At 38.1% G+C, this 27,944-nt stretch overlaps 1 protein-coding gene across 3 annotated transcripts in view; it reads right to left on the bottom strand.

The window, feature by feature from the left end:
* Positions 1 to 27,944, bottom strand: part of CCDC158 (coiled-coil domain containing 158) — a 102,900-nt gene that overhangs the window by 62,286 nt on the left and 12,670 nt on the right. For all 3 annotated transcript variants that reach the window (XM_055312983.1, XM_055312984.1, XM_055312982.1), the window contains 10 exons: positions 27,309 to 27,453; positions 20,649 to 20,866; positions 16,327 to 16,436; positions 15,888 to 16,215; positions 15,454 to 15,530; positions 14,595 to 14,705; positions 13,848 to 13,962; positions 6,904 to 7,023; positions 5,063 to 5,260; positions 3,249 to 3,731 (listed from right to left, as the gene is read on the bottom strand). In XM_055312983.1, the coding sequence (XP_055168958.1) occupies positions 3,249 to 3,731; positions 5,063 to 5,260; positions 6,904 to 7,023; positions 13,848 to 13,962; positions 14,595 to 14,705; positions 15,454 to 15,530; positions 15,888 to 16,215; positions 16,327 to 16,436; positions 20,649 to 20,866; positions 27,309 to 27,378 (1,830 nt within the window). In that variant the 5' untranslated portion in view covers positions 27,379 to 27,453. The remainder of the gene's footprint in view (positions 1 to 3,248; positions 3,732 to 5,062; positions 5,261 to 6,903; positions 7,024 to 13,847; positions 13,963 to 14,594; positions 14,706 to 15,453; positions 15,531 to 15,887; positions 16,216 to 16,326; positions 16,437 to 20,648; positions 20,867 to 27,308; positions 27,454 to 27,944) is intronic.

Below are 27,944 nucleotides of genomic sequence, written 5' to 3'. Positions count from 1 at the left end.
GGACTCGATCCCAGGACTCTGGGATTACCACACCCTGAACCAAAGGCAGATGCTCAACCACTGAGCCACCCAGGTGTCCCCAAATTGCTATTCTTATTAAAGCTGGAAACAAGGTTGGCCGTTGGCTGGTATCTGGGAACTTGGGTTTGGGAGGGTTCCCACCACTCTGAGGAGAGGCTCACTATGCCTAAATCAGTTCTGCAAACAATGATTTATGCAGAGTACCTGCTTGTCTTCTGGAAGACTGAAATACTTGCCAGACAATGGGGTCTGTGTGACCAGTCCCTACTATAAAAACCTGGGGATTGAGTCTCAAATGAGCTTCCCTGATTGGCAACATTTGACATGTACTGTCACAACTCATTGCTGGGGCAGTTTAAGTACATCCTGCATGACTCTGCAGGAGAGGACTTTTGGAAGCCTATGCCAAGCTGCCTCCACATACCTTTTCCCTTTGATGATTCTACTTTACATTATTTCACTGTGATAAATTGTACCTGTAAGCACAACTATATGCTGAGTCCTAGCAAATGGGTGAACCGGGGTGGGGAGGTAGTCTTGGGGACCCTGACCCTCTGATGAGCAGAAACCTCAAAGAGGGAGGTGAAGGACCAAGCCATATGCCAGGCTCAGGGGCAGCTCTAGGGACAGGTAATGTGTTCAGGAAACAGTAAGGCCATCAGAATGGCTGGTGGAGAAGACCAGAATATGCTACCTCTCTGCCATAAGGATTACTTTGAGCTGATTATTTTGAGAAATGGCAGATACAGGAGAAGGTCTGAAAACAGATTAAGTTGCCCTTTAAGGGATATTTATATTTATGAAGGAAGTCTCCATTTATAAAGGTGTCTCCCTTTCTGAAGCAGGAAAGGATAACTTTAAATTGCAAAAGAATCTTATCAATGGGGAAGGCATGGCTTAAATCTGCAAAACAAACCTCATTCCTGTTTTCCATAGTTTTCCTGGTTGCCTTCCTATGACCTGCCTCTCCCACATCCTTCTTTTAGCTAAAGATGGTATTTAAAAAAAAAAAAAAAAAGATGGTATTTAAGTCTGAATTCTAAGCCACCTCTCTGAGTTACTCAATAAACTTCTGTTTACTCTTCTCTTGGTCTCTCTTGGTTACAGGGGCTCAACCAAGAATTGAGAAAGCCAGAGGGAGAAGATTTCTCCTGCCCTACACATGGGGAGGAGTAGTCAGAGATGAAGTCACAGAGGGAGCCATGGGCAAGACTGGCCTTAGAGGCAATGTAAGGATATGAGAGTTCATTCTGAGTGACATAAGAAGACACTGGACAGTTATAAACATGAGAATGGTACGTTAACACTTTCAAATATAATTCTGACTCCTGTGTGAAGCATAAGGAGTGGCAGGGGTGGAGGTAGGAGTGTTCTTGCAGTGGCTGCATTCTCACCATCAGTGCATGAGTGTTCTTTAAGTAGGCTCCATACTCAGCGTGGAGCCCAATGCAGGGCCTGAACTCATGACATTGAGATCAAGACTTGAGGCCAATCTAGAATTGGACACTTAACTGACTCAGCCACCCAGAAACCCTGAGTGTTCCTTTTTCTCCATATCCTTGCCAACACCTGTTGAAAAAAATCCCAGTCTTTTAAAGTGGATTAACAATGCACATGCCCAACTTTTGCCATCATGCACTGTTTGTGGGAATGCAAATTGGTGCAGCCATTGTGGAAAAGAGTACAGAATTCTGTTCCACCTGGGTGGCTCAGTGGTTGAGTGTCTGCTTTCAGCTCAGAGGTGATCCCAGGTCTGGGGATCGAGTCCCACATCATGTTCGCTGCAGGGAGCCTGCTTCTCCCCTCCCTCTGCCTGCGTCTCTGCCTCTCTCTGTGGGTCTCTCATGAATGAATAAGTAAAATCTAAAAAAAAAAAGTTAAAAATAGAACTACTCTGTGATCCAGCAATTGCACTACTAGGCATTTCCCCAAAGAATACAAAAATACTAATTCAAAGGAATACATGCACCCTGATGTTTATTTTTAGCAGCATTATCTACAATAGTCAAATTATGGAAATAGCCCAAGCATCCACTGACTGATAAATGGATAAAGAAGATGTGGTCTCTATATACAATGGAATATTACTCAACCATCAGAAAGGACGAATACCCACCATTTACATTGATATAGTTGGAACTGAAGGATATTATGCTGAGTAAAATAAGTCAATCGGAGAAAGACAATTATCATATGGTCTCGCTCATAAGTGGAATATAAGAAATAGTGGAAGGAATCATAAGGGAAGGGAGGAAATGGATCTGGAAAATAAAAGGTTACAGAAGGGAAGGTGGGTGGGGGGTTGGGGTAACTGGGTGACAGGCATTAAGGAGGGCACATGATGAAATAAACACTGGCTGTTATATGTTGGCCAACTGAACTTAAAATTTTTTTAAAAAGAAGATGTGGTATATATATAAACATGGAATATTACTTGGCCATCAAAAAGAATAAAATCTTGCCATTTGCAATGACATGAATAGAGCTAGAGAGTATTATGCCAAGTAAAATAAGTCAGTCAGAGAAAGACAAATACTATATGATTTCACTCATCTATGTAATTTAAGAAACAAAACAAATGAGCAAAGGGGAAAAGAGAGAGAGAGAGAGAGAGACAAGCCAAGAAACAGACTCTGAACTATAGAGGGCAATCTGATGGTCACCAGAAGGGAGGTGGGAGGGAGGATGGGTGAAATAGGTAATGGGGATCAAGGAGTGTACTTGCTGTAATAAGCACGGGATGATGTATGGAAGTGCGGAATTGCTATATTGTACATCTAAAACTAATATTACAAAGTATGCCAACTAACTCATTTTTAGTTTCATAGTTACGGAAGCCAAGATTTAGTGAACAGAGCAGTGTTTTATAGTCAGGTGGTGAGAGGTGGGGTTCAATGACAGGTCTGTCTGACAAGGGAGAAAATACTTCAAACTGTGGGATGAGACATGGCTTCATGAGGAAGCTGGATTTTTAGGATTTTTTTCTCTTTTGTATCAGTAGTCCTGAACCATTCTGGGTCCATCCACTTCTTTTGGAATCTAATAAAAGTATGGATCCCTTCTTACAACAACACACAAAGGCACTCAGGCACAAATACTTTTAAACAACCTCAGAGGGTCCACAGAGGGTGGACCTCTGAGAGCATCTCTTCAGTGACTTAAATCATACTTCCTTAGGAGGGAAATGATATTTCTTAAGTTAAACTACCAAAAAACCCTCTACAGACCTTGAATTCCTGTAGCTCCAGTCTCCTATCATTGATCTCCTTCTCAAGCTGAGCTTTTTCAACCTGCATGGCACCAGCAGTTCGTCCGTGCTGGCCAACCAACTGTGTCATGTTTTCAATCTGCTGTCGCAGAATCTCAATCACCTTGTCCTTCTCTGCCATCTGTAGCCTGAGGGCCTCACACTCAGTCTGCACATTTCTGAGGTGATCTCCCTCTGTTTTCAAGTGCTGCAGCTCTTGCAATTTCAAGTCCACTCGGGAGCGTAGCTTTGTGATCTCCGAATTGGTAGCCTCAATGGCTCTCTCTTTTTCCTGGAGGGAAGAGGTCAGGTCCGATATGGTCCTCTCTGAGCTCTCCAGGGTCATTTTCTTAGCAGTCAACTCTTCCACCACTTTGCGGAGCATCTCTTTGGTGGATTCAAGCTGAGCCGTCAAGGAGGACACTTTTTCTAGACTTTCATTCTTTCCCTGAATTGCTGCCATCTGATTGTCAAAGAAGAGAAAATTTCATGAATTTGGGCAGAGGGGTGGAAGCAACCTCAAGAGATATAACAAGTTAGCTCACAAACATGAATTCATGAATCTAATAATAATATCTACCTAAACTGAAATCATTTTTTTTTTGTGAAATCATTTTTATGTCACAACTCTGTATAGACCACAGACCAACTTAAGTTAGTTAGACCAAGGTGGAGAGACATGAATTAAATAATAATGCTCCTCTAGAATGGCTTTCTAGTGTGGGAGCTTTGGAGGTTTCCTCTGAGAGTATTTCTGTACCAATTTAAATTAGGATAACACTGGCAAAAGTGTGACATGACTGAAGAAGCTGCCCTTCCTAGTGAGGAAGGCACTATTGCCCCACTATTCCCTCACATTCTCAGGTCCTTGTCCAGAGAAGTGTTAAGAATCTAACTCCCAGTAACTCCCCTCATCTTTCTTCTTGCCCAGGGTGGGCCAAAGAGTAGGAAAATGGTTTGCCTGAATTCTAACCCAAGACTGGTCACTTTGGTTTGCTTTCACATTTTGGGAAGCTTACTCTTTTGTGGGATGCTTTCTATGTCTCTGTGGCAATAACTGACATTGGAATCATGTCCTCTTGGTACCGAAGGTTCGGGGCTCTTAATAAAGCATTCAACATTTTGCCACTGGGGCCCCAAAACAGAGTGCATCCATCTTGTCTACTAGTTTCAATCAGTTTAGGGGAAAACCAAAATAATAATAATAATTAAAAAAAAAAACGGCTGTTGGATACCTTCGACCCTGCTGTTCCTCAGTTCTCCTTATGGTTTGATGCTTTTTAAAATAAGCATCTATTAGGTTTCTGATTTCTAGGCAAAAATAAAAAGGCAATTGGATAGGAATTTCATTTCTCAACAATGAACAAAAATGAGATAAAGCTTAGTATTTTGATCAGTCAAAAATATAAAAATAAATAACAGGTTTTTATAACTTGCTCAAAGAATCCATAGCTCTATCTTATGGCCATTTTTAGGCCCATACATTTTTTTTTAAAAGCTCTACCAATAGGGATGTCTGGGTGGCTCAGTGGTTTGGCGCCTGCCTTTGGCCCAAGGCATGATTCTGGAGTCCCTAGATCAAGTCCCGTTTCGGGCTCCCTGCATGAAGCCTGCTTCTCCCTCTGCCTGTGTCTCTGCCTTTCCCTCTCTCTCTCTGTGTCTATCATGAATAGGTGAATAAAATCTTAAAAAAAAAAAAAAAGAAGAAGAAAAAAAGCTCTACCAATAACACATAAAATACATTTTTCCCTCAGAAGAGGCAATCTGAGGAAGCCATCCCATGTCCTGCCTGACCTGCCGTTCCATCTGGCCCTGACACTCGCTCTTCATGGCCTTGAGGAGTGCTTCCAGGCGCTGCACCTCCATGTTCCTGTCATCGAGCTCCCGCCGCAGGTGGTCAATGGTGATGCTGTTGCCCGTGTCCCGGTCCCACAGGCGCTTATTCTGCTCCTTCTCCAGACTCAGCTCCTTCTCTCTTTTATGTAGATCAGCCTACAGGAAATCAGGTATGTTCCCCAACTTGCATTAAAGAATTAAAGCATAATTCTCATTTTCCTTCTATAATTTTTGGACTTTTTATGCAATCTGAAAAGCCTTTGACTTTGGAATATTATTTTCAGTGACTTAGGAAAAATGATTTACTAGATAGGTAAGTTAACATTTTGCTTACTTATAATTTCTTACACTACAAGGAAATCTCAATAGATTAAATCCCAAACAATATAAAATGAAAAGAAAAATGCAATAGATTTTTAAAATCATCCTATTTTTAAGTTTTGGATTTTCTAGCAAAGGCATTATTATGCCTCACAACAAGTGTGCTCCTGTAATAAAGAAATGCTCAAAAGCTTAGCAAATACCGAAAGCCTAGCAATAAAAATGTGGTTAACTGCCTCAGAAATGACAGAATAGCATTTGGTACTGGGAGTGGAGTAACAGTTGACTATGAATAATTACCTTTCCCTTCAGTAGCTAGAAACAATACATAGTGTTTACTGTTAGCAAAAACTAGAGTAGGGAGACAAAGACACAGAGATCTTCAAAGGATTTATCACCCAAAGGAAAAGGTGAGAACAGATACAAAGAAATGGAAGTGGTTTTTCATTAAAGAGAGAGAGAGAGAGAGAGAGCTAAGCAACAGCAAAGAGAAAGCACAAAGAAGATCAAAATACTTCAACAAGGCGTTTGAGTTGAACCTGGACCTCACGAACAACTGGGACTATCATAAATTAAAAAAAAAAAAAAGTGACACAGAGTGATATTTGAGCAGAGCAGCACTCCATAGGCCAGACTGAGGAGGGGAAAAACTGGAGGTAGGAATCCTAGTGAGAAGACATGCTCCAGGTATTGTGAGGGGCTTGGGCCAACGGGTAGTGGCGGTAAGAATGAAAAGGAGGGGAGGGCCGTGAGGATCTTTCAGACAATCTGCAAGATTTTCAAATTAGATCTGAGGACCCAGAGGGAAAGTAGTGAAGGATTATCCCAAGGTTTGGAACTTGTCACACAGTCGCCAGCTCTATTTTTAGTGCTTGCTCCTCAAACCCTTTGTCAGGCTATGAAAGATAGCTCCACCGGCTGAGGGCGCTACACCCTACAAAGGTCCTGGGAGTGCGAGAGAAATTTATTCTCCTATACTCCTATACTGCTATACTCCTATATTCCTATACTGCTAACATCACACAGAGGAGTACCAATCGTTTCCTTTCCTAAATTTCTCATCCTCTAGTACCTCTAACAGAGCACAGGCTGTTTCACTATTATTGGAATCTTATTTCCTTTCTTTAAAAAATTTTTTTTAACCTAAACTCCCTTTCCAATTGTGTTTTGACTGTTATTTGGCTTCAAAATAAACAATACTACCTCAACTTAGTAGAATACATTTATCTAATTGAAAGGCCATTTGAAGACTAGCTTCACCTAACTTATAAGCTGTAACTGCTTAAGAGAAAAAAATAAGTAAAATTTAGAATATTATTCATATACAAAACTTGAATAATGTCAAGATAGTCCATTATGTATATATGCACAAATATTATGTAAAATTTGTAATTTTATAAGTAAAACCAATTTTGTGAAATATTTTGGTGAGAAACTTCCCATAATTAATTGAATTCATATTTAGAGCATAGTCTTACCAACAGCTTTTGAAGCTGATCATCCAGATTTCCAGATTCCTGACTGAACTGGTCACGTTCCGTCCGTGCCTCAGTGAGCTCCGAGTTGGCAAGGACTAACTGCTTTTCAAGCTCTTCTATCTAGAAGGAAAGCACAAATCAATCTATGAGAGTAGGGAATATAAAATAAATACAGTCTCCGGGAAACAAATGCTATTATTTTGGGGCAAAAATAAAAGCTTATTACATTTTGTAAAGTTTTCTGAACTTAAGATCTATGTAGAATTTAACTTAGGGAAATTAGCCAAAGTGAAATATTTGATATTGTTAGATACAGGCATTGTCTGCCTTTTTCATACTATTCAAGATTTATCTTGTGTGAATAGGTGTTCTGTCATTTGGTATTTTAAGGAAGTTTGATGTGGTATAAATAAAATTCTGCACAGCCCACACAAATGATCTGTACTATATGTAGAAGAGTTATTTTAAGACTATTAGAGTTTCAATAATAAAAGGCACTGAATATAAAAGAATGAATGGTAATAAGGTTTTCATTATTGTCATTATTAGTCAATTTTGAAAGATGAATTAACATACATATACGTATATAAATATATTAATTTAAAATTAATTTAAATTAAATGTATTAATTTAAAATACTTATATACATATTAATATGTTTCAATCCTCATTTCCTTCAACTATAAACTGGATGAATACCAATTTTTTTTTAAATTTTTATTTATTTATGATAGTCACATAGAATGAGAGAGAGAGAGGCAGAGACACAGGCAGAGGGAGAAGCAGGCTCCATGCACCGGGAGCCCGACGTGGGATTCGATCCCGGGTCTCCAGGATCGCGCCCTGGGCCAAAGGCAGGCGCCAAACCGCTGCGCCACCCAGGGATCCCCCTGAATACCAATTTTAAAGGTCTGGCATAGGTGCATTTTTCCCTCATAGATAGGGCAGCTATTTGATCTGTGTAACTATGCATGTCTAAATGTCAATATACCAGAAGGCCCATCATTGTTAATAGCATTCCCACAGCTCTTGACCTGTAGATGCAAAGTAGGCGAAGAGGTTAAGATCTCAGACAATGGAGGCTCCAGGTTTGGATTTTTGCTGAGCCACAAAAATTCATAATTTACATACTGAGATATTAAAATAATGAGAACATATTGATACTTAGTGTGATCACTAAAATACTATTTCATCAGCCAGTAATAAGAAATCCTTCATGACTACATAAATGGTACATATTCCTTCTTACTTCAACAGGCTTCCAGATTTACTATGTCAAGAATAAAACTTATTGGTTTGGATGACAAACTGTGATTAAAATTTCTTAGAAAATAGGGGCACCTGGGTGACTCAGTCGGTTGAATATCTGCCTTCAGCTCAGGTCATGATCCCAGGGTCCCTGGATTAGGCCCCATATTGGGCTCCCTGCTCAGTGGGGAGTCTGTTTCTCCCTCTCCCTCTGTTCCCTGCCCAGTTCCTGCTCTCTCTCTCAAATGAATAAATATTTTTTAAAAATAAAATTTCTTAGAGAATATATGAGCAAGACTAATTTTTTTTTTCTTGATGACTCTATCTTTTTTCTGGACCAGGTTCATTTAAGGTCTTCATTTATTAATTTAGCACATATTTATTAGTTTTTTATATATATACATATATATGCAACTACCACTTTGATAAATGCTAAGTATGAATACACAGAATTCATATACCTTTAATCACACATACATATATATGATTTTTAAAAAGTACTTATATAGGATCATCAAACAGTTTCACATTTACCTACAGAGTAGAATCACAGCCTGTAGAGACTGGAGTATCTATTTTAATATTTACAGTGAATATATTTAAAAAATGACTATGTTTGAATGTATGTTAGATATAAACAAGTATTTCACAAGAATTAAGTGTACATAAAACATTAGGCTATCACCAGAAAAGTTCAAAATTCTAATAATGCTATAAAGAAGTTCTCACACAAAACTCAACCTCTGTGGCAGGAGTAGCTTTCTAAGGAAAATGGCTGAATGGTATCAGTTGATATAATCTCTTCAGCTCTACTATTATCAGGAAAGACCAAATCAGCACAAAGTTAGTAATGACATTAGGAATACTCAGGAAAAAGCCCACAAACTTTTACTGTGGGTGGACAAATGTAATCAGAGAGGGAACATGATCAAGCTAGGACTTTAGGTTATGGTCCAGGTTCTGTCACATGACCTCTCTGAGTCTCAGTATTTTTCTCCTATAATTTGAAAAGAGTATTCTAGATAATCTTTCCAAGTTCTTTCAATTCTGCTTTTTTATATGAGAAGAACAGTATTAATAAAGCTGAAATCCTGTAATTCCCGCCTGTCCTGAAAACTGTATTTTGAGCTATAAATTTAACAAGAGCACTTTCAATATGAAGAGTTACTCGTATGTCTATAACGTTTTCTAGTCCAAATTTGGCATAAAACTATTGTCTCTTTGAGCAAAGTATTTGTCTATGTGCTATATGTCTATCCCAAAAACTTAAATTAGGGATCCCTGGGTGGCGCAGCGGTTTAGCGCCTGCCTTTGGCCCAGGGTGCGATCCTGGAGACCCGGGATCGAATCCCACGTCGGGCTCCCAGTGCATGGAGCCTGCTTCTCCCTCTGCCTATGTCTCTGCCTCTCTCTCTAGCTCTCTCTCTGTGTGACTATCATAAATAAATAAAAATTTAAAAAAAATAAAATAAAAATAAAAACTTAAATTAAAACCTGCTATCTTGTCTGTTTTCATTTTTTAAAAAAAATTCTGGATGACCCTTTGATAACATCAAACTGGATGGTAAAATCCATGAGACCAAATTTTTCAAAAGAAAAGTGAGAAAAGAATGAAGAAAAAGAAAAGAGCCAAGTGTTATCTTTTTGTCTAAGTTTATCAACTGTCAGAAGTTCCTCCAGACCCCTGAAGGAACATTGGTTTTGTAGTTGTCAGTACTGACTCAACTGCTATAGCTCTGCTTTTACCTTTCACTTTTTAGAGTAGAAATACTTCTATTACTCAATCAATCAAGAAGAGAAATGGAGAGTGAAAGGGAAAACCACTGAAGTAGCAGCTGAGCTGAACAAACAGCTGTACAAAACACTACAAAGCCTTCTGAAATGTCCAGAATAAATAGTGATATCCAAGATAGATATTAAAGGTTTTTTTCTTTTTCTTTTCTTTTCCAATAGCAGCACCGGTTTTCCCTTTCACCATCTATGAATCTACTTTCAGTTTTGGATCACTGGACAAATAAGTACTTGGATCTCATTCAAATTTTTACAGGGATTTTTAAAGATGTTACCAATCAAGCCGAATTGTTGTTTTCTGTGCTCAAAAAGACAACACAGACATTGGATACTGAGGGGAGCTTTAGGGTCAGCACGGGGGTGCATTGGCAGAACTGTGCAAAGAGGTTTGCACAGACTCTTCCTGCACAGAATATAGCTCCAGCCAGTGCTACTAAATCTTTACTTTTTGAGTACAAAATTCAGCCCCAAAAGCTTTCAAAATAGGAAAAATAAACTTAGAATCAAGATCATGAGATATTTTTGTTGTCAAAAAGCGAAAGTTAAGAGTAAAGCCAAATCTACAGAGCCAATAGTGACAGCTTCTACTGGTCCAAATTCGTAAAGGGGAATTCTGGAGGTTCTCCTAAAATGGAAAGAGAAGAATAGAAAAAAGCATTACAGTAGGGCACTTTTGTAAGCTACAAAAGCTACATTTACAATTTTCTTTGAAATGTAGTTTCTATTTTCTTCAGTATGAAAATATTTTGTTAACCTGAAGATACATACTGCCCTCCTAAACAACAATTTATGCCTTCTAGTTAGAAAAGTTTTGTTCAGACCTATCATGTCATCAATTTTTTTAAACAATAAAGACTTTTTTACGGAAGGAATCTGACCTCAGGAGAAAATACTAACACTGCTCACTAAAGCAGTAGAAGATAAAATAGATTTTAAAATTTTCAGAAGCTTTAGCAATGTAAACTGAAGTTATATGAAAATAAAAAAAATTAAACAGAAGAATTTTATATTCAATTCATTACAAGAAAAACATTTCCTAACAATATGATTTTTCATGACCCCAAAATGAAATCCTTTTGTTAACTAGCTTGATGTTTTCTTGCTCAGTTACAACCATGCATTGATGACATTTCAGGCCAAAGTACAAGATAATCATCTCTCAGTGTTCCCTGACTAAAGGGAATCACTATTAAGAAAGCCTACTTAACCACCATCTAGTTGCCAACTCCACAGGTTCAATATGTTGTTATAAATCTCACTGATCTAGATTAAAATGAGCTAATCTAATATGCCCCCCCCCTTATTTCTATTAAATGTTGACTATTTAAGACTGACAAAATTATTGGTGATCCACTGTTTACATTAGGGCAAAATAAGAATGATTATAACATCGTATTTGTATGTATCATTATATATCTATATGGCCTCAAAACATTCATATGAAAAAGTCTACAGTCATTCATCTGTATGCTTATGTTTCTACAATGCCAAAGATAAATATTTATAAAAACTCAAGCTATTTTTGTATTCTTTTGATGTACTGTATTCAGTATTTGTTAAAATTTCCCACCATGCTCAAATTTAGAGTTCGGCAGCACAGTGCTGTATATGAACTGTATGTGAACTAGCAAACAACAGGTGACAGCTGATGGAAGGGTCACTTTGCCAAGCAATGTTACAATGGAAAGCTATAGCACTTTCGAATTATATAAGAAGACACAAGCAAGTTGAGTTTTGCTTAGTACTTCATAGCTTTTCAAAGGACTTCTAAATAAATAATGAATACTTAATCTTCTCAAAATGAGTTGAATAGTAATGAATATCAGTTACTATATTGGACTAGAACACAACAGCTCTCTCATTTCCTCTCTTACTGTCAGATGGTCTGTGCGCATATCCGCGAATGTGCCTATCTCCACTAGACTACCAGGGCCCCTGTAGCTTCCGCCCTATAATGTGCTGAAAGCACCCCCATGCTGCAGGGTGAGATCAAGACTTTTTATGTAGGCTTGGTCTGCCCAGAAAGGGGTGGATATTCCTGGTATCAATCTTCAGGGGAAAAGCTCACCCTGAGAAAAGAAACTAGAACCAAAACGCAGGCCTCAGAGAAGCAGAAAAGAACGTATGTTTCTCTCTGGGCTTCTGCTTCTTGGTTTAGCTTTTAAACAGACAAAGGTAAAAAAAATAAAAATAAAAATAAATAAATAAATAAATAAACAAAGGTAAAATATATATATATATACATATAAATATATATATATAATTAAATTAAATTAAATAATAAAATAAAATAAAATAAAATAAAATAAAATAAAATAAAATAAAATAAAATAAAATAAAATAAAATAATAAAAAACAGTCAAAGGTTCCTGAAGGCTACTCTTAAATGGTGGTGGTTGAAATGACCTTGAAAAAAGGATTTAAGCTAAGAACTAACTAAGCCCAGTGGTCTAGTAGGGCAGTGTTATTCAAACTGCAACCTCCCAGTGAATCATGGTATCAATTTAGTATCAAATCAGCATCCCACATGTATCAGGGGTAAATAACATCCTGTGAAACTTGCTTCAGTCCTATGTGTATAGTAGATCAAAAAGTAAGCTGTTTCTTACTATGAGGAGTGATCAAAAATGTTTGAAAGCCACTGCTATAGAGGATCCAAATCTCATAACTGAGATTATTTAGTTTTATGTTAGTCTTTATTGTTTAGATTTTAGCAAAGCCACGTCTAAAGTTTCCATTCTTATTTTAGCTGTGCCACAGGGAATTAAGGTCGAGGTTTTATACCCTGTGCTTAAACTAGAACCAAGGAGGAAGAGCCCCTTCCTGTGGCCAGCAAGGGGGGGGGGCAGTATAATTAAATGACTGTAATTAAACGGCTGTCTGGAAGACCTAGAGCTGCAGTATTCAACTGCTTCTTCCCATGTGAAGCTTTGTCCTTGTACTGTTACCCTGTAGAACTGGGCTACTTTTTAGAGGAATCTGGCGGCTTCCTTTATATTCTATTTCTTCCCAATCAGCTAATGTGTGAGAAGTTGGCTAAAAATGATGGTTACAACTGGAGGTTCTCTGATAGGTAGGATGACTTATTAGAGTTTTAGGATGATTTATTAGAGTTTGTCTTCCAAACTGAGTCAATTTGGAGATTTGGTATTTACAAAATAGGACCCTGGAGTACAGGTGTAAACTGGGCTGTCACAGGCAAACAGGCATGTATAGTTGGCTACCCTTCCTACAGGGAATGAAGAACACGAGCTCCTCTGAATGGTAACTCTCTGCTTGATTTTTAGGGTTTCTATTGCTTTACATATGCTTAACAAAAACATAAGCTCTGGATAATCGGTTGATAATGACAGTGAATAGCTCCTTTTTAGCTGTAGGAAAGTGAGAGAACAAAAAAACAGAATATCAAATATGAATATCTGGGTTTAAGAATTGTGTGATAAAAGATGAAACTTATCCTAATTATTTTTTATTTAGACTGATCTTATTAATTCAGTTTGCTAGTCACACAGTGATTAATAAATGGGAGTTGAAGTAAAACCTAGGAGGTACTCTGAAGTAATGAGTGGTAGGGGGAGACCACCTGGTAGCAAAATATTTGTTAGAGCTAATAAGCCTTGTAAAAATAATTTTAGTAGTCTTATTTTAACTTATTTTTTTAAGAAACTTAACTTGAAATATGCAAAACTTTTCTTCTACAGATGAATTAATTTGAGCAAACAATTTAAATTAAAATTGTTTATAACTTAACATATTGATATTTGGTGTCCTCCTACTCCATCTTAAAAGCTGCTTTTAATTTGACATTACTTTGATTCCTCATTTTCAAATAAACTATTAAAACATGTATAATTAAATCTGTGTATAATAGTCTGTGGAAGCACAGCAGCAAAATCTAACCTCACCTTGTCTTCATACATCCTTTTGGCTTCCCTTAACTCCGAACGTAGCTGGGAAACAGTAGATTCCAGATCACTGAGTTGACGCATATACATTGAATTTTGGTTTCTTGCTTGTTCTCTAAGAAGGGTTTTAAAGGGGAATAAAAGCAAATAGCAAACTAAGAATAAGTGTGATACCTAAGCATACTCTAGCATTTAGATACTTTCTCTAGTTCTTTTATATGGCATTAATAGGTCAAAAGTCTTTTATTTTCCAAAATCGCTTCTTTAAAGCTTCCACTCAATCACATTGTTAAGTGTTAAAACTAGATAGTGTATATAGTAGTTCATCTGTACTATTTTTTTTCTATTTTCATATATGATTGAAAATGTCCCTATAAAAAGTTTCAATTACATAAGCTCAAATTATAAAATTATTTATATGTATCCATGTGTATTCTATTTATATATATTAATACACACACATATACAGTGCGTGTGTGTCTTTGATTGGTTCTATCAGTTGTAATATGAACAATATTTAAAACATTCAATTCCAAGAGGCCTAAATACCTGCAATAATACTTCCATGTAATCATATAATATTATCTCTAAGTAATCTTTTCCATTCATTTAAATTAGAAATGTTTTACTTCCTTGTGGAATTTTTAGGCAAATTTTAAAAGATTTTAGGACAGAATATTAATGAAAATGGTATCTCTAAAATGAAGATAAATAACTACCAATTTCAAACTACCAGGACAAACATACTGAATGATTTCCAGTTGACTCTGGATGCTATTGGCTTGGCTTCGAGCACTGCTAGCTTTCTCAGTAAGTCCTGTTATTTCAATTTCATGTTCACTTATTAACTGCTCAATCCTATAAAGAAAATGCAGTGCTTGTTATTTGATACATAAGACTGCTTGGCTGATTATTCCAAAAATTAATGATTTTCAACACTCTTAAATTTAGTATTTTGCTTTGACTTTGAAGATGCTGCTCATTTTAGGTTTTAGAATTCAGATCTTTATTAAAAAAAAATTCAGATCTTTAAAAAAATTTACAACGGTAGTAAGTTACAAGTACTATATATTATGTGACACACATGGGGGGAAGTGTCCTGTAACATACTGCAAACACAACAACAGGATTTTAAATATTCACACTAAATCATAAAGACTTTACATCATAAAGCTTTACATTAAGCTTAAGTCAGGTTTTGCCAACAAATGACTGACAAAGACTCTCTCCTTGACCAAACTTTAGTCAGGCTCCTTTGAGTCTTCTTCTAAGACCTTGACCTTGGCACCCATCACCCTCCCATCTCACCCCCACTCCATTCATCTGCTCCTTGGCTGAAAATCCTTACCTTCCTGATTGTATTAGGAGAGCTGAGCTTCATCTTTCTTCCCTAACACAGAACCCCTATTGCAAAAGCCTTGAATAAAGTTTTCCTGAACCTTTTAAACAAATGTCAGAAAAATTTTCCCTTTCACATGAATTTGCCATAAACCTATGAAGAAAACTTGTTTCAGAATATTTTAGATTTTGGAATTGCTGATAAGGGATTTTAGTAAACCTATGGTTTAGTTCACTATGACTTTCTATACTTTAGTCAGAAACCCACCTATCTTGATGTTGTTGAAGAAGCAATTCTATTTTGTTCTGTGATTCAGACTTCAGTGCTTCAAGCTGATCCTCTACCTAGATATATAAAAAAGAGATGCTGATTTATGGATTGGTAAATCTACATCTTGGAAAAGTTGGAGATTTTCCAACTAAAGGAACACTTTAGAAAGAAGCAAATAAAAGTAATACTGAAACTTAATACATTTTATCACCATATTTTATTAGATCACTTACTTTATACTCTCAGGAAGCCATACAGACAAATCAAGCTAGTTCCCTTAATTTACTGAGACGTCATTGTGGAAATAACTTATTTTATAAAACAAAAGTGAGAACTTGGTTTGCTTTTAAGAACTTAAAAATATATATACATCTAATACTATTCTCTTAATGGATTTTAATATAAAATTGAATAGTGTTCTCACCACTTACTGGAAATATCCTCCCTTTTAGATAAGAAATTTCTGTGTCTAATTCTCGTAGGATTTTACTAATAGCCGAGCCCAGGTTGCGGAAGTGGAGAGCAGACATGCTGTCCTGTTCATATATTTTCTTGCCTGAGGCTTCTTCAAAGTCAACTAGGATTGCTCGGATTTCTTGAAGCACTCCCTCATGACTAAGCATTATCTTTCTCAGCTGTTCTATTTGCATGTTGCTATCTTTCAGCTTGTCCTCCTTAAGGCATTTGGCAGTTTCAAGTTCATGAACTGTATTTTGAAGCTGATTTCTCAAATCCTCCTGGGACTGACTCTCCCTTCGTCTATGAAATTAGTGAAAGAAGAAATAATATTGATAAAGTTCATATTCACACAAGTAATATTATGCTACAAAAAGTAAAATTTTAAAATAATTTTAGGTAACAACTCCCAACCTGATGTCAGCCAAGGCATCTCTCTCCATTTGCATCTCTTGAAGTTTTGTTTGCAAATCAATGACTGATTGCCTTAAGTAAAACTTCTGTTTCTCATGCAATTCATTGCTCTAGAAAAAAATGCCAGGCAAATCAGTCTTTACCAGAGGAACTTCTTTTCTTAATGCTAATACTTTCCAAAAATCCATAGATTATTAATTTATTTTTAGGTGTACTTCCTTCTCCTTTCACCAATACTTCAGGGCCTAATTAATCATTTCTCACCTAGATTACTGAACTATCTTAACTAGTCTCACTGTCTCAAGCTTGACCCCTTTCAATTTATTCTTTACTTAATAACCAAAACACTATTTCTAAAACAAATCAGACTTCTAGCTCAAGATAGATATAGAAATAATTTTTATTTTTGAAAACAGGAAAATTGGTTAAAATTCTATATACAGAAAAGTCCATCCTCACCTCCAACCCACTTGAAAACTCTACAGCAGACAACCACAACCCAAAAGTGTTCTACTACAGAGAAATTCAGGAAGATCTCTAAAATTTGGCACTGAGAGAGACCTCTCAGCCTAACAACTGATACCACCTAATTATCCCAAAGCCAAGCCATTAAATTCTGCCTATTGAGAGAGCTTGCCATCAGCTTTTTTACTGCTCATCCTTGAGGATTGAACAAAAATCAACCAACCAACTAACCAATCAACCAATAAATACTCATGGACACCTGAAGGAAGATTATAAAATACAAGAGTCCAAGATGAAACAAAGAAGCAAACACCAGAAAAAAAAAGGATCCTAAGAAACAAAGTAATAGGGATCCCTGGGTGGCGCAGCGGTTTGGCGCCTGCCTTTGGCTCAGGGCGCGATCCTGGAGACCCGGGATCGAATCCCACATTGGGCTCCCGGTGCATGGAGCCTGCTTCTCCCTCTGCCTGTGACTCTGCCTCTCCGTCTCTCTCTGTGTGACTATCATGAATAAATAAATAAAATCTTCAAAGTAATACAGCAATAGAAGAACGCTTCCTAAAATTTATATTTGCAGAGAGAAAATGACTTTCAATGTTACCCAGCTAACATTGTTCTCAGAATGCAAAGGTCCATAAAATATATGCCTATGTACCTTTCTTAAGTTTCTAAAGATGTACTTTGACAAAATGAAGTAGATCCAGAAAAAGGAAGACAGAAAACAATGAATCCTAGAAATCATAGATCCAATCAGGAAAGCTGTGATGAGAAGAAAACAGTTATACACAGACCTAAGAAATTCATCTAAGCTAGAAAATAGGACAGATGACTCTTGAAGAGTCCTGGATCAGAGGATTTGAGAGAAAACCTACATGATGATTCTTTTAAAAAAGTTTTTAAAAAAGCATATGATAAAGGCATACACTTTCTGGTGAAAAAAACACTACACTGGAGAGCAAGTGTAAAAGGATACTAGTTGATTCTGCAATTGACAATGTCTATAAAGTCAATATAAAGTTAAGGCCCTTTATCTTTTCCTCTTATAGTCCAGGTGAATAACTACAGTACAGTCTGAACTATGGATACCAACAGTGGAAATGGAAATCTGAGAAATATATATGAGATATACTGCATGGATATGATGATAAAATGACACCAGGGAAGAGGTATCAAAAATAAATGAGGTTTGGGGGTGCCTGAGTGGCTCAGTGGTTAAGCATCTGACTCTTGATTTCAACTCCGGTCATGATCTCAGGGTTGTGAGATCAAGCCCCACAGGCTCTATGCCTGCTTAAGAGTCTCTCCCTCTGTGCCCCCCTTAAAAAATATAAATGAAGTTTTTGCTTGTGTAATTATGTAAAGGTGACACCACATACAGTTAGAAGGAACACTGGGAGAAGGGTAGGCTTGGGGGAATGATCATGTATCCAGGCAGAAATGTTGAGTTTATAGACCCTCAGACATTTCAAGTATAAATGTCAAGTAGGTACATGCAGTGCTAAAGTAAGAGGTCTGTACTAGAAATGTAAGTTGAGTGTTCATTGATATATAAATGGCAACAGAAGCCGTGGGAATCACTATGACTATTTTCAGATGGTTCTACTGGAACAAAAAAACAAAAACGAATAAGCTCAAGGAAAGTCAAGAGAGTTTATTTTCATGGGACCTAGAAGAAAAGAATACTTAAGAGGAAGAAGATAATCACCTATGTGAAATGTTGCTTAAAATTCTAAGGAAGGTAAAACAGCAATGGGATTTAGCATCATGGCTTATTCCTACTGCAGCACAGATCTCATTGTTACTATCATTTTCTATATAAATATCTCAGCCACAGACTATAAATGTGTATACAGAAATGACCATGTAGGGCAGCCCCAGTGGCTCAGTGGTTTGGCGCCACCTTCAGCCCAGGGTATGATCCTGGAGACTCAGGATCAAGTCCCACGTCAGGCTCCCTGCGGGGAGCCTGCTTCTCCCTCTGCCTGTGTCTCTGCCTCTCTCTCTGCCTCTCATGAATAAATAAATAAAATCTTAAAAAAAAAAAAAAAGAAATGACCATATATTTTCCATCTTTTTAGACCCAGTGCCTAGCACATGTTACATAGGAGTTTTATGCTAAATATTGTAAGTATCCTAATATCCCTGTATTCATTTAGAGATTTAACACATATTTACTGGGAGCCAATCAAGTGTCAGATCCTCTGCCAGAGAATGGACATGGAAAATGAATTAAGTAATGTGGAGGCCGAGAAAATTAAGGCCATTCCACTTTAAGCTCAGCGTTAGCACATGTCCAGCCATCCCAGACCCCTGTGAAGAAGAGCTGAAATTTACCTTACTTCAGTTACAGGAAGAAAACAGCTTACAGCTTAACATCCTAGAAAGCCCCATATTAGAATGAGAACAGAGCCCAAGCCAGGGGCAGGAAGCCCCATATTTGAATGAGAACAGAGCTCAATGCCCTTGAAAGCCCCATATCAGAATGTAAACAGAACTTGAGAAATTTCTCTACCCCTTCTGGAGGTCCCCGAGACCAGCCCTTAAAACTGAGCTAAAACCCACCTCGGGGTCCAAGTCCCTGCTCCACTGTGTTGAGTATACTTGGACCCAAGCTTGAGCTTGTAAATAAACCCTCATCGGTGTCGGCTCCTTGGTGGTTTCTCGGATTCGCAATCTTGGGCACAACAGTAAGGCACTGTCTCTTTCCCTCATTGGTATCTCTGTGCTTCATCCATCTATCCGTCCATCCCACCCACCCTCTTTATTTGCAATCATCACAAAGTACTGTCACTATTGGTTTATATACCAGCTCTTCTTCAAGTCTATGAACTTCTTATGAGTCCTACCTTATTCATCTCCGTATCCTTGTACATGATATAATAGTATATGATTCTCGGCACTTAATATTAAGTTGTGGTTTTTTTCCCTAAATGTATTTACACAGTCTGATAAGGTAGAACAATGTATGAATAAATACAGTAATGTGCTAAATACTACAGTAGACATGTGCACATAGGGCAACAGCTGTACAGAGGAGAATATACTTAATGCTGTTTAGAGGAAAGGATTCAGAAAGGCAAATGCTTAGCTGAGTCTTGATAGATATCAAGAATTTGCCAGGCGGCCATATAAAGAAGAGGAAATTAGCCTGAGCTATTTACACATATCTAAAAACCTACTCTTACAACTGCTTTGTAAAGAAAAATGAGCTATCATGATAGCAGGTCAGTAGGCCTGAACCAATTATTATGATAACATTTTGAGCTATTCAAATTTCATTAAAATTAACCATGAAACCAAGGCATTCTGACTATTAACAAAAGAAAAAAGGGTATGTAAACTTCATGTGCCCAATTTTTATTTTATTTTATTATTATTGTTATTATTATTATTTATTTATGATAGTCACACAGGAGAGAGAGAGAGGCAGAGACACAGGCAGAGGGAGAAGCAGGCTCCGTGCACCAGGAGCCTGATGTGGGACCCGATCCCCGGCCTCCAGGATCGCGCCCTGGGCCAAAGGCAGGCACTAAACCGCTGCGCCACCCAGGGATCCCCCTTGTTTTGTTTTAAAGCTTTTATTTATTTATTCATGAGAGACAGAGAATGAGACAGAGAGAGAGAGAGAGGCAGAGACACAGGCAGAGGGAGAAGCAGGCTCCATGCAAAGAGCCCAATGTGGGACTCAATCCCAGATCCCGGGATCACGCCCTGAGCCAAAGGCAGACTCTGAATCACTGAGCCACCCAGGCATCCCATGTTAAGTGCTTATTAAGTTTAGGTTCTGTTCCAAGGCAACATGCCTCGCTGCCATCCCCAAATGGCATAGAGTACTGGAAGAAAAGAATGCAACTTACTTCGTTTAGTCTTCTCTGCAGATCTTTGACTTGATGTGAATATTCTTCCAAAACACGTTCAATGTGTTCCTTTCCAGGGTAAGGGAGGACTTTCCTAGGAGAATCAAGTTCCACTTCATATTTGGGGAAAAAAGGAATTTGTGCCAATGTCCCAGCTGAAGATGTGTTTTCAATTATTGTACCACGAACAGATGACATAAAAAATGGACTTGAAGAACCTAAATATTAAAGAATTAACCAACTTTTAATAAAATAATTTTGTGGTAAACATTATCCTAGGTGTTTTCCTTATTGAACTCTGAAGATGCTAAAGGTCTCATGAAAAGAGACAAGTAAAAGATGGCTAGGAGCTCAGGAGAGACAAGCACTAGGTAAAAAAGAGATTTGGTAAAGCTGATGAAGGAGCAGTAGACAGCCACCCTTCATCAGCTTTGCCAACTCCCGGAGCTCTGAGGACACTAAACAAATGATGAGTAGCTTCATGCTGTCCATCTCTGCTGTGGTCATGTCATATCTGCAGAACCCTCAGCCCATGACACCCCCCCTGGTGATGTCAGCCTAGGACTTCTCTCTACACCTTCCCCCAGGCCTGGCCCCTGGCTGCTCAGCCTCTGCCCTCAGCTGCTGTCCTGGGCTCCCCTGAATGAAGTAGTCTCCGGGCTTGCAGCTGGATGGAGGGAACCTGACCCTTTCCCTGAGATTCTACTTCTGCTGGACAGAGGGGAATATCTTAAGCCTACCCCTCCTGCCTGCCTTCCTCATCCTGCCTGCTGCTGAGGGAGATGCTGTCCATGTTTCTACATGTATCCACTCGTTTTTTTTGTTGTTGTTGAAACCAGTAATAAAATTTTGCATTCTGGCTGTTAAAAAAAAAAGAGAGAGAGAGAGAGATTTGGGAAGAGGGAGTCTCACTTGATAGTGATCAAGTGATACCTGAACTGAATGAGGCTTGAAGCATATTAAGAGGAAGGGCATTGTAGGCAGTGGGAGCACTATCATTATTGGTGAGAAGGCTGGAGACAGCATAGTATATTTTGGGTGATGGAAAGGAAGTAGCCAGATATGAAAATGAAGACATAGGCCAAATTATGAAGGGCCCTGTGGTCATGCCAAGGAATCTGAACTTCATCTTGAAAGCTTTGGGAAATCATTAATGGATTTGAGATTATAAGAGTAGTTAACTAGGTCTGTGGTTTGAAAAGGCTCTCTGGCTTCAGTGTGGAGAATGCACGAGATGAAGATAAAACTGAAGGTAGAAAAACAAGTTGGGGGTGCCTGGATGGCTCAGTGGGGTCCTGAGATGGAGTCCCACATCAGCCTCCCCGCAGGGAGCCTGCTTATGTCTCTGTCTCTTTCTGTCTCTCATGAATAAATAAATAAAATCTTTAAAAAAAAAAAAAAGAGAGAGAGAGAATCAAATTGGAGAAGGCTTTCAACAATGTAAGCAAGAGATGGTAAGGGTCTACCCTAAAGGAGAGGCAGTGGTGACAGACTCAAGAGTGTGGATTTGAGAAATACATGTAGTAAGTAAAAGACAGGGAGTTGTTAAAGGTCTCTCTTGGGTTTTGAGCTTCAACATCCAAGTAATGCTGTTTGACTTGTGAGTTCAGGAGTAGGTGCTGCTTCAGAGATAAGGATTTGGGAATCATCAGCATTTGAATTCTAGCAAATCCTTGATGTCAATGAGATCATCCAGGGGCAGTGTACAGAGTGAAAAGAGAAGAGGAATAAGAAGAGAACTCTGACAAAATACCAATAAAGGGAAGACAAGGAAGGAAAACCCAGGAAGATTCACAGAAAACCCACAAAGATATTAGAGAATTATATTCAAAAAACACCACTGATTTGGACTGAGCCGCAGAGACAGTGTGAGATGAAAAGAGGCCTTCCTATAGGCAGGCTGGAAGCCCCTAGGCTGAAAACATAAGCTACCTTATATGTAAAAGGAAGGTCGTCTTAGAGTTAGACCCAAGAGTCCAGAGAATGGCACTAAGAACCATGGAGAATTATTTCTAGGCCAGAGTCCTAATCAGGGCATGGTCAACTTGTGCTCAGCTAGATTTCAGAATTGTGATGAACTGTGAGCCTCCTGTTTTCCTCATTTGGAATGGTAGTTTTGATGGCGGTTATCCTAGGCCTGCCTGACATTGTATGTTGGCTGTCACAGGTCTTCAGATGAAGAGGAACTCAACTCAGGGAGCTGTATTTAAGGACTTAGAACTGAGGAGCTTCATCCATATCTGAATCTAATTCCAATAAAGAGATTCTGGCCTTTGAATGAATGGATGCTGTAATGGGATGAGACTGTTAGGGGCCTTCTTGGGAGGGAGTGAAAGCACTCCACATGTGAGAGAAATGTAAATTTGTGACCAGAGGGCAAACTGTGGTGCTTTGAAAATATGTCCATAAATTCTTTGATAGTCCTCCCTCTAATAGGTAGAGGTTAATATCCCTCCTCTAAGAAAGGAGAAATGAGTGTATGTGTTAAGCATGTACATATGTGGGGGGAGGGGTAGCAATTGCTTAATATTGCAAAAAGAAACACTGGAAGAATAAAACAGAAACTCATGAAAATGGTTATCTATAGAGGTATAGGGGATGGGTAGAAATAGAGTAGAGGGGATAGGGTTGGCAGCAAGACTCTACTAAATATACCTTTCATCAGGTTTTTACTGTATGCCGTACACGTGTTAAACATATTCCAAAAATAACATGAGGTTGAATACTAACAAAAACAAATAAACCTAAGTGTATGTAGTAAGTTGATAACATAATGTCACAGAGAGAAATAGTTCCTTCAAGTAACTTTAGAACATAGTGCTCTGTGTGGTCTTAGTGAGCTTCCCTTGGCAGGTAAGTCGTTCATGGTGGTAGCACTGTTATAATTCTAAAACTATTCTGTATGTACTGTGGAAGAGAGAAAATGAATAAATATGCTGAAAGTTTTGGAAACTAGAATTTTCACTGTTGAGGAGATGTAGATATGGAATGAGGGAAGACGAGGAAGAACTCCATGGTACTGGATTTGGATTTGAGTTAACTACGTGAACTTCTGATTTTAAAAAATCTATTTTGAAACTTTATCCACTGAATGCTCCCAGGCACAAATGTTACTTACCTCAGTAGCAATATGCACATAAGATCCTGGATTCTATATACTATTCCCTACTGAAAGAAACCAGAGTTCCTTAGAGAAATGGCTCATTTCAGGCCTGGGGGAACAGGCCAAATACAATGTGAGCCCGGAACACTTTGATGTCCCAGAAAGCAATGAAGTGGGTCCTGTTTTAAACACAGGGAGGGGGGAGGAGGGCGGTGGGTGGGGGTGAATTGGTGATGGGCACTGAGGGGGGCACTTGACTGGATGAGCACTGGGTGTTATTCTGTATGTTGGCAAATTGAACACCAATAAAAAATAAATTTATTATTTAAAAAATTAAAAAAAAAATAAACAAAGGGAGGACAGCCTGGGTGGCTCAGAGGTTTAGCGCCACTTCAGCTCAGGGTGTGATCCTGGAGACCCGGGATCCAGTCCCGCATCGGGCTCCCTGCATGGAGCCTGCTTCTCCCTCTGCCTGTGTCTCTGCCTCTGTGTGTGTGTGTGTGTGTGTGTGTGTGTGTGTCTCATGAATAAATAAAATCTTAAAAAAAAAAAAAAAAAGACACAGGGAGCCAGGTTAAAAGGACTGGCCAGGGGATCCCTGGGTGGCTCAGCAGTTTAGCGCCACTTCAGCTCAGGGCGTGATCCTGGAGTCCCGGGATCCAGTCCCACATCCGGCTCCCTGCATGGAGCCTGTTTCTCCCTCTACCTGTGTCTCTGCTTCTCTCTGTGTGTCTTTCATGAATAAATAAATAAAATCATAAAATCATAAATAAATAAATAAATAAATAAATAAATAAATAAATAAATAAATAAATAAATAGACTGGCCAAATGTGATACAGCTGAGCATCAAAAACACTAGTGGCAGCAAAGCATTATAGCACTTTGAACTAAAGAACAATCTATGGATCCATAGTGATAATAATTAAAGGAAAGTTCTTCTTTCCTGAGGAATGCCAGCTAATAACTACAGTAAAATTAGAAGGTCAACAATGTAATCATTAATTTGAGCAAGGCTCTTCAATAGATACTAAAAGCACTGGAAAGGGATCCCTGGGTGGCGCAGCGGTTTGGCGCCTGCCTTTGGCCCAGGGCACGATCCTGGAGACCCAGGATCGAATCCCACGTCGGGCTCCCGGTGCATGGAGCCTGCTTCTCCCTCTGCCTGTGTCTCTGCCTCTCTCTCTCTCTCTCTCTCTCTCTCTCTCTCTCTCTGTGTGACTATCATGAATAAATAAATAAAATCTTTAAAAAAAAAAATAAAAAAATAAAAGCACTGGAAAAAAAGTTACTTAGTACTAGGATATTCACAAACTCCTGCCAAATGAGTTTAATCTGAATCTAAACATGAGAAACAATCAGAAAAATCTAGACTGTCGGATATCCTATAATACAACTGGTCTGAATTGTACGCCATAAGAAACAACAACAAAGGATGAAGGATGACGAGAACCACCACCAAATATAATTCATGATCTTTGATTACATTAAAAAACTAATGAAGACTTTTTATATACGGACAACTAGGTAAATTTTAATATTAATACAAAGAAGGCAACATTGCATTTGATAGTGATTTTTTTTTAAGATTTTTTTATTTTCATTTTTTATAAATTAATTTTTATTGGTGTTCAATTTACCAACATACAGAATAACACCCAGTGCTCATTCCATCAAGTGTCCCCCTTAGTGCCCGTCACCCATTCACCCCCACCCCCCTGATAGTGATTTTCTTATTTTAATGTGGTGATATAGGAAATCATCCTTATCTAAGGAGATGCATGTTCAGATTTTGAGACAAGAATCGTGATGACTTCAATTTCAGGCAAGTGAAATATAAATTGTAGGTACACAAATAAATCAAATATGATAAACATGTTGACAACTGCTACGGCATTCAATGTACTATTTTTTCAATTTTTCAACAGCTTAAAAAATTTCAAAACAAAATGTTGGGGTCCAGGTAGAGGTCACAGAATTTTGCAAAAAAGGGAAAATTTAGTCACATTGTCAAAGTGCTTTCATTTGAGTACTGGGTTCAAAAGCCAGAAGGCAGTAGTTTGCAGAACCAATGGACAGTGGAGATGTAAAGACACTGAATACAAAATTGTCTTTCAGAAGCCACAGCTATGAAGTAAACAAGAGATAGAGGAGGACAGGCTGAGGAAAAAGTTTTATTTTTTGTTTTTCTGGTTTGTTGTATCTGTAGTGTTTTGAGGATGGGAGAGATTTAGCATTTTTACATAGATGGGTAAGTGCAAATGGCGAGAAGAGACTGAAGCTAACAGAGTGAGTGGGGATAATCTGTGGAGCCAAATCTCTGAAGCAGTGAACATGGTGACAGTGGGCAGAGGTTAGGTCATGGGTAGCAAATTAAAAAGCTGACTCTTACACGGAGCTATGACAGAAGGCAGGCACAGATTATGAAAAATGGTGGGTTTTGGAGCAGGACATGAGAAGGTAAGAGAGTACCAGCCTAAGGGCATCCAATGTCTCTGGAAATTAGAAAATGATGTTATTTGAGAGTGAGAAAGAAGGGGGCAGGGCATGGGACATGAGAATGGCATAATTTTGAAATAAGTATTATGGGAAATGGGAGAGAAATGCATAAGATCATGAGAAGTCTCCTCTAGCAGTGTCATGGATATAGCAGAGATGGGAGACTGTGAAGTGGCAAACTGGTGGAAAATCCACAATTTGTATACTTTCTCTAGCAGAAGCGTCCAGAAGCCCAGTACAAAAATGGAGAAGGTGGTCAGCCTGATAAAGATGGAGGTTTTCCTATAAGTGTAACAATAATAAGAGAAAAAGGAAGTTTAAGAGATTGGCAAGTGATTGGCTGAAATAATAATACGAAACAGAAAAAAAAATAATATGAAACAGAAAGTGAGGATAAGAAGAGGTTTTAATTTAGGAGTAAATTAGAATGGCAGAATCCAGAGCAGTTGTTTTCAACCCTTATTTGAAATCAGGATTACCTGGGGATCTTTAAAAAAAAAAAAAAAAAAAAAAAAAAATCCAGTGGTGCCTAAGCCCCATTCCAGACCTAGTGAATCAGAATCTCCAGGTGTGGGTCTAAGCCATATAAATGTTTAAAATCACAAAAAGTGGGGCACCTGGGTGGCTCTGTCAGTTAAGTGCCTGCCTTTGGCTCAGGTGATGGAAAGGGAAGCCACTGCCTAGACAGGAAGGAGCATGCCCGACTGGATAGGGGTGGGGAGGGAAAAGGAGTCAAAATGACAGGGAAATCTGGCTTCAAGTGGACCAGGGAAGAGAAGGCATTAGGGAAACATGGGGCATGTTGAAATTCCTCAACATGGAAACAATTTTTAAACCAAAAAAAAATAATGTAAAATTTGCTTAAAAATAGGGTATTTTAAAGGACTAAACACTTTCTTCCTCAAAAAGTAGAATTTTAAACAATAAACCTTCATGACCACCATCAGTACCCTGCACAGTTAAAACCAAAACATACTAAAAAACAGCAGCCTGGATGAATATTATAAGGGCTGCTTAATTCCAATTTCCCCCCCATTTTGTTTGATAAAGAATACGCACCTCCATTGGATGTGATACCACTACTTGATAAAATATCTTCATTATTTGGTTCACCAGCTTTTTGTTCCATATTAATTATTGCTACCTCTTCTTAGAGATCTTGAAATAGGAGTGCTTCCCTGTTTGGTTCTTTAAGTTCTTATCTCTAGAAGACAGGGATTTGATCTTTATTAATAAAGTATTATGAGAACAAAATTCACAGAAGAGGAACTGACTTTGTTCATATTTCAAATTTAGTAATAACTCTTCACCAGGAAAATATTTATGCAGAAATATTTTATCACTACATAAAATTAATAAGTGAATATAATCTGATTGTAAAAATTGTTGCTTTTTCATGTCTAAGTAGCTTATTAAAGACAACCTGAAAATTAAAAACTAATATTTTAATTAGGATTATGATTAGTACTCGGCTTCAAAGGGCAAAGTTTTTTCTTAAGTCCCTCTCATAAGGTTACATTGTCAAATAACGGTAGAAAATATCTTCATTAAAAGTCACAAACTAATTTTTAAAAACCCCATAAATCAGCAAAGTGGAAATCATTAATAAAAGTTCAAACAGTGCTCATAATTTTAGATTAGGCCAAGAAGAGTTCTGGGTTTGGAGAACAATGGTGGTGGCCTGATTTCAAATCT

The sequence above is a fragment of the Nyctereutes procyonoides genome, unplaced genomic scaffold (assembly GCF_905146905.1).
Source record: "Nyctereutes procyonoides isolate TBG_1078 unplaced genomic scaffold, NYPRO_anot_genome, whole genome shotgun sequence".
Taxonomy (NCBI): Eukaryota; Metazoa; Chordata; class Mammalia; order Carnivora; family Canidae; genus Nyctereutes; species Nyctereutes procyonoides.
Note: the sequence above shows the minus strand (reverse complement) of the source record. Positions and strands in the feature narration are given on the sequence as shown.